The 19544-nt window shown below is 36.1% G+C and overlaps 1 protein-coding gene across 2 annotated transcripts in view; it reads right to left on the bottom strand.

Annotated features, from left to right (window-relative positions):
• necab2 (N-terminal EF-hand calcium binding protein 2) overlaps positions 1-19544 on the bottom strand; it is a 99430-nt gene that overhangs the window by 10264 nt on the left and 69622 nt on the right. The window contains exons 8-9 of one of the 2 annotated variants that reach the window (XM_084124434.1): positions 12379-12458; positions 3597-3653 (exon numbers count right to left, since the gene is read on the bottom strand). In XM_084124434.1, the coding sequence (XP_083980560.1) occupies positions 3597-3653; positions 12379-12458 (137 nt within the window). The remainder of the gene's footprint in view (positions 1-3596; positions 3654-12378; positions 12459-19544) is intronic. The other variant, XM_084124435.1, reaches the window with a different exon arrangement.

The following is a 19544-nucleotide window of genomic DNA, read 5'->3' as shown; positions in this document are numbered from 1 at the left end:
TAAGTCTAAGAGATTTGATTAAATAACTAATATTACTAAGAAATGATGGGTTTAAATATTATAATTTCTTAGCAGACTATTTCCACACTGCAGAGCACCCCGTGGATCCTGGAGCGTTGATTAACATCTGCATTTGTATGCTGAATATCATGCCAATATGGTTTGAGATGCCAATATGCAAATCATTTCAACCTGAAGTAATATCCTTTAAAATGTTTATAATACACTACCGTTCAAAAGAGTCAGTACAAATGATTTATAATAATTAATACTTTTATTCAACATGTATGCATTAAATTGATTAAAAGTGACAGTTAAGACATTTAAAATGTTAGAAAAGATTTATATTTCAACCAAATCCTGTTCTTCTGAACTTTCTATTCATCAAAGAATCCTGTAAAAAAAATGTATCACGGTTTCCACAAACATTAAGCAGCACAACTGTTTGAAACATTGATAATAAAAAGAAATGTTTCTTGAGCAGCAAATAAGCATATCAGAATGATTTCTGAAGGATCATGTGACACTGAAGAGTAATGATGGTGAAAATTCAGCTTTTCATCACAGGAATAAACAACATTTTAAAATATAGGAAAATAGAAAACTTTTTATTTTAAACTGCAATACTATTTAACATATTATTGTTTTTACTGCATTTTTGATCAAATAAATGCAGCTTAGCTGACTAACCGCAAACTTTTGAACGGTTGTGTATGCAAATCCTCTGTTAGACCTGGTGAACTGTAGAAAGAAAAAAGTCTGCAGATTCGGGGTGGGCTCTCCTATAACTTTTATATGCCATATTACAACCAAACAACTGCACCACAACACATGACATATCTTTAAAGGCCTAAAAAAAGTGAAAAAGGGCATGTTTTTTTTAGGAGATATTTCGTGTGTGGTATATGCTATAACCAAAGTGTCACATCTTCAATAGAGCATGTGTAGTTCCCCAGCAGGTGGGGAAGATAAAACCCAAGAGAAACCATTAGGCCCTTCGATTTGACAGCAGTCCCGTTCCCCGAAGGCGAGGGCAATAAAAGAGCAGAAGCCTGGTAATAAACCCTGAACTTAATCAAGAGCACTATGCCACCCAACACTAGCCAGAATGCAATCAGAAACACTACATTAGCCGACCTACACACAATGATGAGTATCATTCTGTTTTCCCATTCTCCACTGGAGGCCTGATCTGATAGGCACATAAGAATAATTAGAGGAATGCATGAGGATTCGCAAACCCAATTTTCTTTGCATTTCGACATCTGGCTGATCCGAACGCATTGAGACCGATTGCACTAATGTCTTTCATTAGTCTTCAGTGTTTGTTTGAACAGTGAGGGGGCTTCATTCAGACTCAATGCCGTGGAATAAACTGATAAATCATAGCTTGGTAGACAATGCAAATGTGACCCATAGTATAAGGCTTTGTGCTCTGTGGGATATTCTCATTGTATTATTAGAATCCTTAAATCTGTCGCTCTGACAGAAGCCAGTTTATATTTCCTTTAGCAATATTTCTTGGGTGTATTGTAATGTCTCTCATTTGGCTTTATGCGGAATTAGCAAACCCTGATGTGGTGAATGCGCTTTTCATATATGTGAATGATGTGTGTCTCTTTAGCTCAGAAGGGAACCTAAACTAATGAACCCTAAAGACTCCCCATGTGGAGTTGAACTGCTCCACTTCTACATTATGCATCAGGCTGTGACACACACACAAACACACAACGAGAGGAAAGAATATTTGATGTGCACAATTTCCTACCATGTGAGTGAGGAGATTGTCTCAGGTACAGTACGAGTCCTTAGTAAAAGTAAGAAACCTCAGAGGATTTGAGAAATTTCACAGTTACCATGGAAACTGGGGAATACCGTCCCATTTCTTTCTGATTGGCATATTTCTACCCCCATTTATCCTTTCTCTGGTAACACTGACTTAATTGCATTATTCCCCCCTTTTTGTTTAAGTCCAAAAGGCATAAATGGGGGCATCTCAATGTCCCTCTCTGCATCCATCCCATAATTCCCTCCAAATGAGCAAATACGGCTTTCAGACATGTAGTTGTCCCTCTCCCTTTCTCTTTCGGTCTGTCCTCGGTGGTTTTATCAGCAGACAGCTGATTTATATTCCTCTTGGCCAATCAAGACAAGCACTGCGGGTGGTGTAAGTCTAGTGAAGTCAGTGAATACAGCCTGTAAAGTACTAAACTGCTGAGCTAACAGATGCATTGAGCCATTGGACTGATCAGTCATTAGTCCACTCTCTATAAACATGTCTTGAAGAGAAGATAAGAGCTCCCCTTCTTGCCGCATCTCGACTTTGCTGTAGACTTCAAAAAGCCATTGTTTTCTTATATCTGGAGGTGGGAACACATTTTAGATGCCTGAACATTTTGTTTATATATGTATGTAGCTCATTGTAATGATTTTCATAAATATTTACAGGAGGAAAATCAAAAACTTAAGTAGCAATAATTATATGCTAATATATGCATTCATACATATTCAAATATATGAGGGGGTGAAGAAAAGCGCTACTGCTGTAATACTTAAGAAGATCTACCTGCTCATTTAAATATTCGGCATCACTGTTCAAATTCCTGGTTCTTGTTACTAGGATTAGGTGCATTTTGTTTTAATGTTTGTCATCCAAATGTCAAAATGCATGCAATTTACTAGAAGCAAATGGAGCAATAATCAGTTGCAAACAGAAATAGCTCTGAAATGGCACAGTCATTGTTTTAAAATGGCTCTTTTCTGCTCTGTGCAATAATCATGGCAAATAACACTGCGGGAGACCCTGATATTATTATAGGTGTGATGAACTAATTCCAGAAATATCTAATGGGTCCCAAAACAAAGCTTGTGTTAACCAACAAACACAGAGGCACACGCTAAAGCTGTCAGGTGGAACCTGACCAACCCCCATTTTGTCCTGAAATGACAAGGATTAATGGATAAAAAGGAATGATTCAATTACCCCTGATCCCTGCAATGTCAATAAGAAGTCAATTTGAGCTAAGATTCTGTTACACACTGAACTCAGTTGCACCTTTTCCTTTTTTTTTTAAACACAGCAATCTTTTCCTTATTAGATCTAAAACTTTTAAACCACAAAGTTTTACAAGAGATTAAATCCCAGCACTCCCACACTTTAGCTGAACAAATCCGTCCGATATTTCTGTGCATTCCCATCATGCTCTGCTGTGTGTATCACTAAGTCCACAGAGCGAGACCGATTTGTGGCCAGGTGAGGTGTAGCGTGATACTGCCTCTTATCTTTTAGAGGCACAAATGACTTCTGGAACATGTTGGTATTAAACACACTGAGCTGGTGCTTTCATATGGAGAAAGAAATGTGACTTAATCCTGAGGAACAGGTGGCAGATCTGCTGCAGGTGTGTGGAACAGCATGAGGAGCTCTGGAGAGACCCAAGCTTCATTTGACAGGGGTTTATTCATTGGTTTTCAGTCTGCTTTTGTGTTTTAAGATGGGGGGGGGGGGGGGGGGGATTGGTCATGCATTGTCTTGGAGGATTTAATGCAGTTTTCTATCATGCTCTTTGGTATATAAGACGTGCTTTAGTACTTACTGCGCTAGTTGTGCCATCAGTGTCTGTTAGTCGCTGATGTAGGTCAAACCAAACTGTCTGCAACACAAACCAGAACAGAAAAGCCACCAGTGAATTGACTGTCCCCCTCAGCTGCCCCTCGCTGCTTCTGTCTGTCTGCAAACACTCAATCAGGTGAGCTCAGAGGAGATCGATCACAAACACAACTGCCTGAGTTTTTACCAAGAAAAAAAAAAAATGTCTAAAGCAGTCTACAAAACATAAAAGTAGAAATGTATAAATTAGTGCACTAGATGTACGCCTTTAACCGCTGCGCTAACGTTTTGCGTCTTTTGCATGACATGGTATTCTAAAAACAAGGCACTCAAGTTGAACTTTTAAGCAACTTTTATCTCATCTCTATACCTTGCATTTTAAACCTCTGTAAACTGACGCTTACAATTAATTTGGTCATCAGCATTAATTTACTCACATATGTGCACTGTAAAAAAAGAAAAGTTGACTTAACTTAAAATTATAAGGCAACTTGCTGCACAGAATTTTTTGAGTTGACTCAACTAAAACATCTCTATAGTTGAGTTGACACAACTATAACATCTCCAGTTGAGTAAACTCTGTTAGTTGAGTCAACTCCAAAAATCTGTGCAGCAAGTTGCCTTATAATTTTAAGTAAAGTCAACTTTTCTTTTTTTACAGTGTGTAATTGCCCATTATTCAATGTGGGTCAATAAATAATTTGTGAAAATAATGTCAAATTCTTTTTTATATTTGCAGGTAATTCTTGCATTAATGAATCAATGGTTTCAAACTGATTTGCAGCTCCATTTTTGTCACCACAGTCAGAAAATCATACGGTACTATAGCAGTGTTGACAAAATAACTATACTTTGCATTTCACATAAACATTAAATACAGTAGCCATTTAGTTTTCAGGTGTTGCTAGCTACTAACAGGATGTAAAATCTCACATTTCTATACAATTTGTGTTATGGAGTTGACATATGAAAGAAAATTAGCATTAATTACTTATGGTATAAAAGTATAGTATAAAACAACAACTATACAGTAGAACTCACCAGGCCTGTGAGATGTTGTGGAACTCGTAGCAGGATAGCAACTGACTTTCATTTTACCAGATTTTTTTCTTAAATGTTTTGTCTAAATGTTTTCATAAATGTCTGACAGTGTTGTGAAAGGGTATAGAGGTATATTTTAATATGAACCTCTTTAGTGTGTTGCAGGGATGTAACAACCATAGACATTGAGGGAGATAAGTCCCCACCCCCAATAATTAGAAATGGCCAAATTGTGCCTCCCAATATTTAATATTCTTAATTCTGCTGCACTCCATTACGCATCGCTCTGTTTGTTGTTAGGATGACAAAATGTTTTAAAAGTTACATTTTTAGCCTGATTTGCCTCAGCGATCTAACAGCACTCATAATCATTGAGATGGCCAATCAAATCAAAGAAGGCGGGGCTTACTGTTCATTAAAGAGGAGTGCGAATTCCAACGCAATGCTTAAGTTAACAGTGAAAGAGTGTGTGATGCTAGTAGCTAAACATTTAATATTTGACTACTGTTTTATGTAAGAAATGTTCAGCGATAGATAGTAATATCCAGTGATGCAAACTACTCAACCTATTGAAATTTCACTGTTTTGAATTGAAAATATGTTATCATTTACATGATTCATGCAATTCATAACTGAATGTGACTAGACAAGAAACATTTTGCGTTTCTGAGATATTAGACACGAATAAGAGGGAATGTGGGCATATTTTTAAAATCTAAACATTATTAGCAAATAGTTTAAATTGATTACTAGGCAACAATTATAACTTATTTCACTTTTTTTTATCCTTAATTTAATTTTAATCCTTTATTTAATTCCTTTAAATAAAGAACTAGATAAATAAAAAGACAACTTTGGTTCTCCCCAATGTTTAAGGCATGGTTATGGCCTTGCTGAGTAGTAAAGTTAAAAGTACACATACAGCATATACTGTATACAAGTTTTTTTTTCTCAACTCTGATTAATTTCAAACTAGAAATGTTGCTATTTTATCAAATAATGGCAGGTAAAGTTGTAAGACATGTTTGTTTAGTAATCAAGAATCTGAGCACTGAGAGAAAGCCTGCTAGTAATATTTCCCTTCCTCCATGTAGAGGCTACAAGCACTGTCACTATGATGCATTGATGAATGCACATAATAAAAAAATAATACTGAGAACAAGAACAGTATAGGCTATATTTCAAATATTCTCACTATATTCCAAATATAGGTACTTTATGAATTCAAGAGGAATTCACAGCAGCTCTGGCTCTGAAAAGTTAACACCACCGCAATGTAAGAATCATTATGTGCTTCATAAATGAGAGGCGCTGGTATCTCCTGTCAGTCCATCCACATGAAGTGAACAGGGATGGTGCGGGATATTCTTTACCATCATGGAATGACAGAGTACATAATGGCCAGTAATGATGCCACAAATTCGTGCAGCTGTCTCTCTCACTGATAAAAGCGACGGCGGGTTATCCATCAAAAATAATAGCAAGAATGACAACCGCCATACTCTCGAGTATGAAGACTGCAGGACCGGCATGAGCGTTAGTCTCCACAGTGATTGGAGGCTATCAGGATGCCACAACTGGATGGAAAAAAAAATGATGCGTTTCCTAAAGCTGTGGGGGCGCATTATGCAGACAACAAGAGCGCTCTGATGACTGATCCAGCTCTGAGCCAAAGCGGGTCACTGAAGTCAGGCTGCCCTGTCTCCTAAGCGACAGCGAGAATGGAGAACGGGACAGGACAGAAGTGCAGTGCTATGTTTGACATTTCAATTAAAGTGAAGGCTCTGAGGATGGATGTTTAGAGGAACATGTGCTAATTCCTGCACAGACCCAGGTGCGCTGCAACAGTTGTATTGATCAACTATGGCAGATTTCACAGTGGACCGAGTTTGACATGGCAACTGGAAAAATTGTCCCTGACTCGAGAACCTTGAAGGCAAGCCAAACTATGACGATTGCAAAAGGTTGCATGGCTTTCAGGGGTGGGTGGAAAAAAGGTATTTCAAAATATTGCAATGTTTTACCTCAACACACTGTATTGACATTGTCATGGCGGGGAGGACCACCACTGAGGGCAAGTCTGCGAGAAGGTGTAGTATTAGGCCAACACAGATATGTTTTCCAGCTATGCCATTAAAGAACCATTTTCATGGAAAATAACTTTTCATGGAACATTTTTAAAAATAATTGGACCCTAAACTAAAGTGTTACTTATTAGCATGCAGGATATTGGCTGTTTATTAATACTTTACTTATAAAGCACATATTAATGCCTTATTCTGTATGACCCAGTGATGGAGTGTCCGACTCAAGTCCCTATTCTCTGGACTCGAGTCCGACTCGAAACTCTATTCTCAGGACTCGTGACTTGACTTGGACTCGCGGACTGATGACTCGTACTTGGACTCGGACTCGAGAATATATAAAATCGGACTTGAGCATTCATCAAATGAATGATGCTGGATGAAGTTTCTGACTAAATAGGTTTTAAAATTTGATATAAGATGTTACACTTTTCCTGTTTTGGGCTCCAAGACCGGACGGAATCTCTTTTTTTCCTGCATATAAGAACGAGCAGAGAGAAAGCCCCAGCCGCGCGCGCGCGCTCTCACCGTCTTCAAACAACACAAGCGGTGCTCCCTCCTCGCGCATATTAATCAAAATCAATTGACACGATAGTAAAAGGTCGGAAGACCGAAGTTTCACGTAGATAATTCAGAGATTTTTTCTCCTGAATTACCGCGGGGTGTGAATTGTGCTGAAAAAAAAAAGAAAAAAGTTTGCCTTATCTTCTCTGAAAAGCGTTCCGCACATTCAGCTGACATTAACCACAATTTCAATAAACGAAAAGACCTATCTAGTGATGAAATGTTTTCTGTGTTGACACAAATCTTGTCCTGTCCTAAAATTCCGAGATAATCACACAAGGCGTGCAGTAGGGTACACGTCCAATAATGACACGTCCGATTCGCGAACTAATGGCTCCTTTGAACGATTCACTTTAATGAATGGTTAAAACAACTGTCCATCTGTCCAACAACGAACTCACGAGACGTCTGAACACTGTAAAAAATGATTTTTTGGTTAAGTAAATACTACTGAAAAAAATTGTAAAAAATTTATGTAATTTATATGAAAAAGTTAGTTCAGGCAAGAATTAAAAAAACGAAGTAAATTCCATATCAGTAGGCCTACTTAATTCAAGCGAGTAGAAATGAAAGCGTAAATATCAACTCAATAAAATTAAGTAAAAATTACTCAGCTTTTCTGATACTGGGGTTCCCATCATGCACTGGACCTTGAATAATTAATGAGGTTAATTTTTCACTGGTTTCCAGCTGTATTTACACTGTTTTTTCATTGCTTTTGTTGTCAGGATTAGTAACTTGCCATTTTGTGACATTTCGAGTAAATTTTCTGCTCAAAATGACACATTCAAACACAAAAACGATCCATCAAATGTTACCGTCATTGTGTATAGTCTACCAAGTATTGAGGTCTTTGCATTCAAATGATGCTTAACATCTGACATGCTGTAGTATAAATTACTTAGATAATCTAAGTAAAGCACATACTATAAATGACTGGTATAGTTCAATATTATTGTTTTACTAGCCAAGTTAAAATTACTTATTTTCTGTGTTACTTTCACTTAACTAGGTTAAGTAAAGTTTACTTAATTCCATATTCCAAGTAAATTTAACTTAAAGATTTCTAATTAAAGCTACTGATGAATATGTTTAGGTTTTTACTTGGCAAATCTTTGTAAATTTACTAGCATTTTCTGAGTGAAAAAAGTTGCCTAGCTTTTTTCAAGTAAATCCTACTCCAAATTTTTTTCAGTGAATCGGTGTATAACAAATCGGTAACACTTTACAATAATGTTCCATTTATTAAACTCTAGTTAACTACATTAGTTAACATTTAGGCTACTATAATAAACTGCACTCCTACAGCATTGTTAATGTTCATTTTAACATTTAGTCTACTAATAGCCTACATTATTGAAATCAAACGTTTTTATTTATATTTATTTATATTGTATTTATTTATTATTTAGCCTATATTTGTTAACACAGTGGTGTCATTTTTGTTTAATGTAGACCCTCTTTTATAATTATATCAGCTCTTTAAAGGTGCCAGAGTAGATAAATGTAGGCAGTCTTGAAATATAACACAGATTCAACCTTGTTGACTCGACTCGGACTTGAACACTGGGGACTCGAGACTCGACTCGGACTCGAACTCAGGTAATGGTGACTCGACTCGGACTCGACACGGTCTCTTCTTTGGTGACTCGGACTCGAACACGGGGACTCGAGACTCGACTCGGACTCGACAGTTGGTGACTCGACTACAACACTGGTATGACCATACATCACTTAATCCTACCAATACCTAAACTAACTACCTTACCTAACTATTAATAAGCTGTAATTAGCAGTTTATTGAGGCAAAAGTCATAGTTAATAGTTAGTTAATAGTGAGAATTGGACCCTAATCTAAAGTGTGACCAAAGAACCATATTTTTGTGTGAAGAACTTTTTAATAATCTGAAGAAACTTTTTCCACTATAAAAGAACCTTTCCATTGCACAAAAGTATATTATATACATTACCGGTCAAAAGTCTGGGTTTTAATGTTTTTGAAAGAAGTCTCTTCTGCTCACCAAGACTGCATTTGTTTGATCAACAATACACGAAACGGTAATATTGTGAAATATTATTACAATTTAAAATAACTGTTTTCTTATTTACCATATTTTCAAATGTATTTTATTCCTGTGATTTTCAGTCACATGATCCTTCAGAAATCATTCTAATATGCTGATTTGCTGCTCAAGAAATATTTCTTATTATTATCAATGTTAAAAACAATTGTGCTGTTTAATATTATTGTGGAAACCATGATACATTTTTCTCAGGATTCTTTGATGAATAGGAAGAACAGCATTTATTTGAAAGAGAAATATAAATGTTTTTACTGTCACTTTTGATAGTCTTCATGCTGAATAAAAGTCTTAATTTCTTTTAAAAAACCCACTTTCGAATGGTAGTCTATATTACAAAATTAGGATTATTTATTTATTACGCTAATTAATTTAAAACTAAGCTTTACAGAATATTTTCTCTTCCTGCGTACAGTATATGCGCATGTACCGTATCCTTGCTAATCTGGACTGACCCCAAACATCTCCCAGTGCCACTGCAGTCTCTGCTGCTCAACCCAGATATCCTCTCATTCATACCGTCTCACCAGGATGTGTCAGAACCTCCCTTCCACTGAGAGAGGAATAAACCATTTGGGTTGGTTTGGCTATTCTTAGCTCCAGCAATAAGAACCTGCCTGCCAAAGACTCCAGTATTAACTGGGGACTCTGTTAGTGCACTGAGCTCAATGTCTATCAGACACGCATAATAAAATGACTGAGAGAAAGAGAGATGGTAAAATAATGGTTAACCAAGAAAAAAAAGTTACATAAGTGTTGAATAAAAAAAATCTAAGGGTAAAAATCAGCCATTAACTATTGCATTACTGTTGTTGTCAGGTCTGTTTAATTGCTTCCTTTGTTCACCAATTCATTCCTGCCCTCCTTCACTGCTCTGCACCCTGAGCAATGGAAGTAATAACTATAAGGAGGAAAGATTACTGGCTTTGCAAAATGCAATCTGAATCTCATCTCATGTTTTTACATATGAATGTGTGTAATTATCAGAGTGTGCTTGTGTGTGCATGAGTAATGGAAATTACAGGAGGCACAGAAAAGCTCCACACCAAAGTTTTACTTACTAATCGACCGGTGGATTTCTGAAAGGAAGCAAAATTTGGGTTTTTAGACTAATGTAAATTCACGTTCAAGCTCCATACTGATATTTCCAGACCGTTCAAAAGTTTGTGGTCAGTAAGATTTAAGGCTGCATTTATTTGACCAAAAATAAAAGATTTTTTTTTTTTTATTAATTTGTAATTAATACAATTTATAATTAAGTAGTTCATTTATTTATTCCTGTGATGGCAATGCTTAATTTTTTCAGCTGCCAACATGATCCATGTTGAAAAAAAGTGCTGTTTAATGAAACTGTGATACATATTTTTCCAGGATTCTCTGAGGAATAGAAAGTTTAAAAGAACAGTATTTATTTCAAATAGAAATTGTAATCTTTTTACTGTCACTTTTTTATCAGTGCATTCTTACGGAATAAAAGTTTTTTTTAATCTTACTGACTGACTTTTGAATGGTAATGTATACTTGTTGTACTATAATATTTGTTTATAATGACATACTATTTAATAAAATCAAGTAAAATCAAGCTTCATTGGGTTTATGCAGTTTTCAAAAATAGTAACTTCAATAATGCTGTAACAAGCAAAGCTAATTTACAGACTGATATAACAATAACAGGGATATCAGCCAACCACCATAATCTGAAAACCTTATTTGACTTTTTGGCCTTTATTTCACCCCCTCACAATCAATAACTGCCATCCTCTAAAACATAAACAGTTTAGGACAGTGTTACTTTAGATGGGATCTTTTTATTTGAAAAATAAATAAATAAAATAAATATGAAATATCTACTCAAACAAAACATCTCAGTAATCTACAGTACCAGTCAAAAGTTTGGAAACATTACTATTTTTAATGTTTTTGAAAGAAGTCTCTTATGCTCATCAAGCCTGCAGTTAAAAAAAAACAAAACAAAAAACCCCAGTAATATTATGAAATATTATTACAGTTTAAAATAATGGTTCTCTTTTTTAATATACTTTAAAATGTAATTTATTTTTGTGATGCAAAGCTGAATTTTCATCAGCAAGTACTCCAGTCTTTGGTGTCTTATGATCCTTCAGAAATCATTCTAATATGCTGATTTATGATCAATGTTGGAAACAGTTGTGCTGCTTAATATTTTTTTTATAACCTGAGATACTTTTTTCAGGATTATTTGATGAATAAAAAGTTAAAAAGAACTGTATTTATTTAGAATAGAAATCTTTTGTAACAATATATACTACCGTTCAAAAGTTTGGGAACAATAACTATTTTTTTTAAAGAAATTAGTACTTTAATTCAACAAGGATGCGTTAAATTGATAAAAGGTGATGGTAACGATTTATATTGTTAGAAATGTTTTTATTTTGAATAAATGCGGTTTTTATGAATAAATACTGTTAACGTTTTACTCATCAATGAATCCTGAAAAAAGTATTCCAAAAAAATATATTAAACAGCACAACTGTTTCCATCATTGATAATAACTGAGTATCAAATCATCAAATTAGAATGATTTCTGAAGGATCATAAGACACCAAAGACTGGAGTACTTGCTGATGAAAATTCAGCTTTGCATCACAAAAATAAATTACATTTTAAAATATATTAAAAAAGAGAACCATTATTTTAAATTGTAATAATATTTCATAATATTACTGTTTTTTTTTTTGTTTTGTTTTTTAACTGCAGGCTTGATGAGCATAAGAGACCTCTTTCAAAAACATTAAAAATAGTAATGTTTCCAAACTTTTGACTGGTACTGTATGTATTATTATGTTATCAGAAACGGAGCTAAATCTTTCCATTTACTGTCAATCATGTTTTTATTTTCTGGTTCTTAAAACACTGGATTGTATCTGCACGGGTCTGTGGATTCTGACTCTCAGTATTATAAGACGTTTCCCAGGAGGAAAGCACTTGACCTCTCAGTATCATAAGACGAACCTCTTACCTTGTTCTCCAGACGTCCAATCAGCTCAGCCAGTCGGTTGATCTGTGCCTCGAGTCCTTCTTTTCTCACCTCCACAGCTCCTGACAGAGACAGAGAGACACAGTGCATAATTTGCAGATAGTTTCAATGATGTTTTACTCTTCCTGAAACCTCGTCTCAGAGTGGCTGTCATAGCAATGCGACAGGGTGAATCTAACGTTCAGACATTATTACTGAGCTCAAGTCATTACATAGATTACAATGGACATTTACACATTTTTGCCAACTTCTTTGAGTGCTGCAGATGACACTTATAAAAGAAGCACTGAAATATACTACCATGCTTTTTTTGGACATGTACCACATGATAGTATTACCACCTGATACCATGGTACTGCCACCGCGAATGATAAAGGACGAGTACGCACTGTAACAATATTGCATTTCGCATAAAAAACAAAATAATGTGGAGAGCGATTAACATGATTTTCACCTTTCCTTTATTTCTTTTATGCAATGACAGATCCTATTAATGAGGGAAAGGTTTTCCTGCCTTTGAAATCAGCCCCATTTGAGGTGCCAAACTAATTATACTCTAACACCTCCCTTGTGTTGATGAGGCCAGCATAATGGGGAGGGGAGACATTTTGGAACACATTAACTGTGTTACCATAGCAATAGCAGGACCAAGTGAACAGGGCCTGAAACCTTTTAAAGGCATAGATAATAGTATCATATAAATAAATAATAAAAATAATAATATTCCACAGAATTCTAGAAATTTTACCATAAAATCAGCACAGAAAACACTAATAAAGTTTGTAATTCCATCTTGGCCTTAAAGGTCCCGTATTATGCCCCTTTTCACAAGATGTAAAATAAGTCTCTGATGTCCCCAGAGTGTGTATGTGAAGTTTCAGCTCAAAATACCCAACAGATCATTTTTTACAGCATGTTTAAATTGTCATTTTTTGGGGCTCAGAAAAACGCGCTGTTTTAGTGTGTGCTCTTTAAATGCAAATAAGCTGCTGCTGGACGACCCAGGGGGCGGAGCTCCATGAGCTCGCGCTCAGTCTGAGGAAAATTTCATCTCACGGAATGATGATAATATCAGAAACTCTCAGTAACGGTGTTCATTTCGAGTCGGACAATAATGCCTACAGAGTCAGAGTGCTGTATAGAGATGGAACAGGTATAGTTTAGTAGTTTAATTACGGTTATTATAACGTATTTGTCATCTGCTTGTATGTATCCATTATCGTTCAGGTCCGAATGATGATCAAACATATACTGATGAGTTTAATAAAGTTTATTGTACATCACACAAAAGATGAAGCGTCAGTTTTACTTCAGAAAATCACCGTAAGAGCTGAGTAAACACAGTAAGTTATAAGAAGTGCGCAAGTACATAAACGAATTTCGGTAGAGTTGAGGGAGCATTCCTGTGGGCGGAGGTTAGTCAAAAAACGGTTCTACTGACGTCATTAAAGAAGGAAGTAGAGGGATGTAGTCCAAACGGGCCGTTCGATGTAGGCGATTTCTGTTAAATAAAATATCTCGCTTGGCATTGAACTTTGAGCTTTATAATTTTACAGATATTATTTATGCTCTAACAGCAACATTACACACTAACTAAAGTTTGAAACATGGGATCACGAAGAACGGGACCTTTAATAATACAACAGACATTTCTTCATAATGCACTTATAAAGACTAGAATGTGTGAAGATAATCTGGGAGTCTTGCCACATGCTCTTCCTGCTTAGGAGGATGTCATGTTAATTATCTTGGGAGCTTCAGCCACAACATCAGTTCAGTTCAGGCTCCAGTCAGGACCAAAACTTTCCCTGACCACCTGCTCCTTTCCCGATTTAATGCTGTCAAACGAATAACATGCACAATATAGTTTCTACGGAAAAATTGGAAAATGTTTCAAAGTCTTGCCAAAATTGGAACATTATGAAGTACAATGAAGAAACATCTTTGTGAAATTATTGATAATGTTCACTGTAAAAAATGACTGAAAGAAAAATAGCCAAATTCTGACAGTAACATACTTTTTTTCCATTAAAACAGTCATCTGCTGTAGAAAACAATGCAAAGCAACTGCTGTTAACTGGTACAGACAGAAGATTGAGGCAACCCTGGTGTTAGGCAACCCCCGTGAGGCATGGCAGGGGATCAAGACCATGACCAATGTCCCCCACAAGGGCAGAGGGAATCCTCCCCTGATTCTGCCTGGAGGTGAGGGACTGGAAAGGGCAAACCAGCTAAACGGCTTCTTCTGCCGCTTTGAGAGCGTCAGCGGTGCTGGAGCTGGCATCGTGCTGCCCCCTCCATCCCCTGCATCTGCATCTGTATTAAACATCAGACAATCGGATGTCTTTCACCTTTTTAGTTGCTGTAATCTACAGAAAAGTCCTGGCTCTGACAAAATCTGTGGTAATATCCTCAAGCACTGTGCAGAACAGTTAGCAGTAACACAAATTCATGCACTAGCACTTTTCAAAACAGGCACTTTGTTAAATATGCAGATGACACAGCTCTAATGAGTCTGCTACAGGATGGGGAGGTAGATCATGGGCCAGTTTTAGACTCCTTTTTAGAATGGTGCAATAAGTCACACTTAATTTTAAATACCAATAAGACCAAAGAAATGTCCACTTTTATCAATGGGGAGATTATTCAGGTTGTTACAAACTATAAATACCTTGGCATTGTACTGGACAACAAGCTTAAATGGGACTCATGGACTGATCTTTTGCACAAAAAGAATGTACTTTTTAAAGAAACTGCTTGTTTTTAATGTCAATAACAAAATGCTTCAAATGTTTTATACTGCTTTTATTGAAAGTGTTTTAACTTGCTGTATTATCTGTTGGTTTGGAAATGCCACTGAATCACAGAAAAAGATAATCAGAAAAACAGTTACTACTGCCAGCAAGTTACTTGGGATAACATTACAGAGCATTGAACACATTTACAAAGACAGAATGGTGAGAAAGCCAATAACATGTGATTTCACACACCTGTTGGCATCTCATTTTAAATTATTGCCATCTAGGCGTCGTTTCTGCCCACCCATTATGACCAAGAACAGATCCAAATTTTCTTTTGTACCACAAGCCATAAAATAAGCTAGATGTCCAGCTGGCCTGGTCAGACCCAAGGGTGTAGTGTATTATAATGTATTGCATTGTATTGTATTTGTTTGTGTCATATGTCTGATGTTCTGTCATGAAGTGCCTTGCGACTGCGCCGCAAACCCAATTGCCCCACGGGGAGAATAAAGTTATCTCCTACTACTAATTTACAGCCCATTTTCAACACCGATCTACTGTATTTATGGATTATGGTTTTGTACTGTAGTACCCAATGCATTGTGGGCTGGTGCATTTTTGAAGCAATAGCACAATGCCCGACCCAACACCCGTACAGGGTGTTTCACAGGAGTTAGAGTAAGAGTAAGTCTTCCTATCCGTGTTCGCTGTGCTCATGACAGGAATATATGTGCGAGGAGCGCGTTGTTTTAAAACTTGACCGGTCGGAGTGTTTTTTCTCACATCCAAATCACTTGAACGATGACTGATGAGCTGGAACTGAACAAGCCGGAATAGCGCTTGAGAGTGCTTATAAGTGAGTGATTATAAATGCATTAAACAGAGATTCGCTGTAATACATAATTTATTCCCAAATTTCAGTGGTTATTAAGGCTTTTCAGACTGTGTATTTCCTGGTGGCACTCAGCTCGTTGGCAGGAGAAAAATAAACTAAACGAAATAACTGGTCAAATTTGTTCTCAAACATGATTGATTATTAAACTTTTTGGTTTACCTGTATAAGCTATACAACAGAGTTTAAGTTTGCATTCTTTAAGCTAATACAATCTCACAGTATTCATACCATAGAATTACAGTTGATTGCTGGCGTCTCTGCAGTTAGTATTTTACCGTTATCTGATACATTTAGGCACCACAATATTATAAATGTAATATACTGTAAATGTAAAAAATAAAATTAGCATGTACAATTACATATTTAATATTGGTACTCCAATATCAGTATTGACTAGGGCTGCCCCCTAATAGTCAATTAAACGTTAGTCGACAAGAAGAGGCTTAGTAGTTAATATAAACTTGCAGTTAGTCTACTAATGGCTTAAATAAATGACTACTAGTCGACTAGAATAATCTTTAGTCAGGGGCAGCCCTAGTATATAAATAAAAAAATTCCAATTAAATCTCTACATAAAAAAAGAAAAGACTCACTGTATATCAATAAATTATACAGTATATCAGATTTATAGCTTTGAGCCTGTGTGTGTGTGCAACATGAACAGAAATAGAGAGGACAGTAGAGTGAGAGAAAGAAAGCAATTTGAGAAAAGCGTATGATTGACTGATGGGAGAAAAAGTGCCATGTGCAAAGCAAGTCTCGCAGAAGTATTGATCAATATTCTCATCCCGCTGCTCATAAACTACAGCTTGGACAGCATGCTCCAATCATGGCTCTCCCTGCCGGAGCTGACAGCTAGAATGGCGCTTTTATTGTGAGCCGAGTCAGCTTTATCTGTGTCTTGGGGAAATTTAAACCTAGTGCCAGTGTTTGAACGTCACCCATAAAACAGACCTCTTCGATTCAGCGCTGTGGTGTCACTCAAAGAATATTGGCATTTCAACAGGCCAACCTTACAATAAAAGTGAACGAGAGGACAATTGAGATCTAATGATTACTGCCAATAAGTAGTGTGCACATCGATGGGAACTTCTTTTACAGCTTTTTGAGCTGAAATGTCAAATGGCGTTTAACATACCTGCTGAAATGAGGACTAAGATAAGCCACTACTCCAAATAAGCTCTGGTTCTGTTGAATGATAAATCCACAGCAACAGAAATGTCTGTATTGCTTGGCTGTTTTGAAGAAATTGACTGCATAACTATAGCACTTTTAGCACTGAGAAGAAGAGGAAAGCGAAATGGACATTTTAAAAAGAATCATAAATTGCTTTTCTCTGTTACAGAAAAAAGAAAAACACTAGAATTAATTTGTTACCATATCTCCAGGCGCCCTCTAACTCCTGACTGAAGCTCAGAAACGCTTTAAAGAAAGACCTTTTTTTCCACCTTCTCATTAAAAACTCACACATTTCTTCCATTGCATCATCCATACGAGACGGTCGTGAGCGTGTGGTATGTGCTGACTTGGCACACGAAAGGCTTTGTGTTGTTTTAGTGTCTCTTTAGAGCGGTTTCATTACCAACTCAAAGGAGCTCAGGCCCAAATCTCATCAGTAATGGAAATGTGGTATATGTTGATACAGAAAGCCCACGGGAGAGCCTGCGAACCACATCTTTGACAGACTTTAACTTTGCTTTCGGCAATTAGATGGCATGAGAAATGGTAAATTCGGATGTTTTGCGCGATAATGTAGTTGGCCACCAAGTCTGCACCACAAAAAAAAACCTTACCGAATTGATTTATGAGATGTTTGGAAAAACATACCCCAAGATAAAGCAACATGCCAAATAGACCTTTAAACAAGTCCTTGAGTAAACCTCTGCTAAGAAAAACGGATTGAAAGAGTGGCTAAAATGCCATCTATAATCTATGTGCCAATTGTTCTAATGGCGGTAATATTGCTTAAGTCAGTTTTTTCCTCTCACAGACCCTGGCCGAGGAACAGCCACCAAGTCTCAATAAAGATTTCCCAGAGTCTCCATTTGCTTGTGACTCACTGATTGATACTATAGTAGTTTAGTATTTTTATGCATTTTAAGTTATCATAGGTGAGGTACAAAAGGTAGGCAATTTAATTATGCTGCCTTCTAAGATACCTTCTGTTGGCCAAATTCACATGTACTGTATACATCACAAGTAACACCAGAACTGATGAGAAACGCCATATTGATATTACATTCTTGTTTTTAGATTCTATTTATTTGTTTGTTAAGCACTGAGAGAAATGTCATCTAATTTCGTTGTACTCTGTACAATGACAATAAAGAATTCTATTCTATTCTATTCTATTCTATTCTATTCTATTCTATTCTATTCTATTCTATTCTATTCTATTCTATTCTATTCTATTCTATGTATTCAAAGAGAAGGAAAGCCCAGAATGCATTGTGCTGAGCTCAGTGAAAAAATACATCATAGATGGCAGATGAGGTGAAAGAAATGATTATAAATAAACATATTTCATTCAATATAAAAATAGTTATAGTATAATAGTATATAGTGTAATAGTGTAATAACAGAACATTATTATTTTACTCTATATTTGTGCATGCTATGTATACCGTTCAAAGGTTTTGGGTCAAGTTTTTTTTTTTAAAGACATACATTTATTCAGCAAGGATGCGTTAAATTGATTAAAAAGTGACAGTAAAGACATTTATAATGTTACAAAAAATATTTATATTTCAAATAAATGCTGTTCTTTTGAACTTTCTATTCATCAAAGAATCATGAAAAAAGTATCAGTTTCCACAAAAATACTAAGCAGCACAACTGTTTTAAACATTAATAATAACAAGAAATTATGATTTTTAAGAATCATGTGAGCTTTGCCATCACACAATGTCATTTTAAAATCTATCTATCTATCTATCTATCTATCTATCTATCTATCTATCTATCTATCTATCTATCTATCTATCTATCTATCTATCTATCTATCTATCTATCTATCCATCCATCCATCCATCCATCCATCCATCCATCCATCCATCCATCCATCCATCCATCCATCCATCCATCCATCCATCCATCTATCTCTCTATCTACTTTTTTTGCTTATTAGGGAATTGTGACATTATATTAGCAACATTTTATACCATTCCAAATCAGTCACTTCTTCTAGGTAGTAGACAGCAAGGCAGCTCACTAGGGTTTAGAACAGAGCTTATGTAAATGAAGAAATAAATTAGAGGTTTCTTGGAAAAGAACTCTCTGGAGTATGAGGCAAGAACCAACTATTTCATCGCAACCTTATTCAAAAAGCCTCATCACAGCTGGTTCTGCTCACATAAACAGATGCATGCTGCATTTATGCTGATACTTGAAGACATAAGTGGATTCAGTCTGTAAAAGTAAGCCACTTAGCAAATGTTGTACCATTGTGGTTATTTTAGATTCTTTTAGACTTGAATTCCAGAACACATCTACTGCATAAGTACATACATGAG

The sequence above is a fragment of the Abramis brama genome (genome assembly GCF_963993115.1).
Source record: "Abramis brama genome assembly, chromosome: 9".
Classification (NCBI taxonomy): domain Eukaryota; kingdom Metazoa; phylum Chordata; class Actinopteri; order Cypriniformes; family Leuciscidae; genus Abramis; species Abramis brama.
The sequence above is the reverse complement of the archived record's forward strand: the minus strand, read 5'-3'. Positions and strand labels throughout refer to the sequence as shown.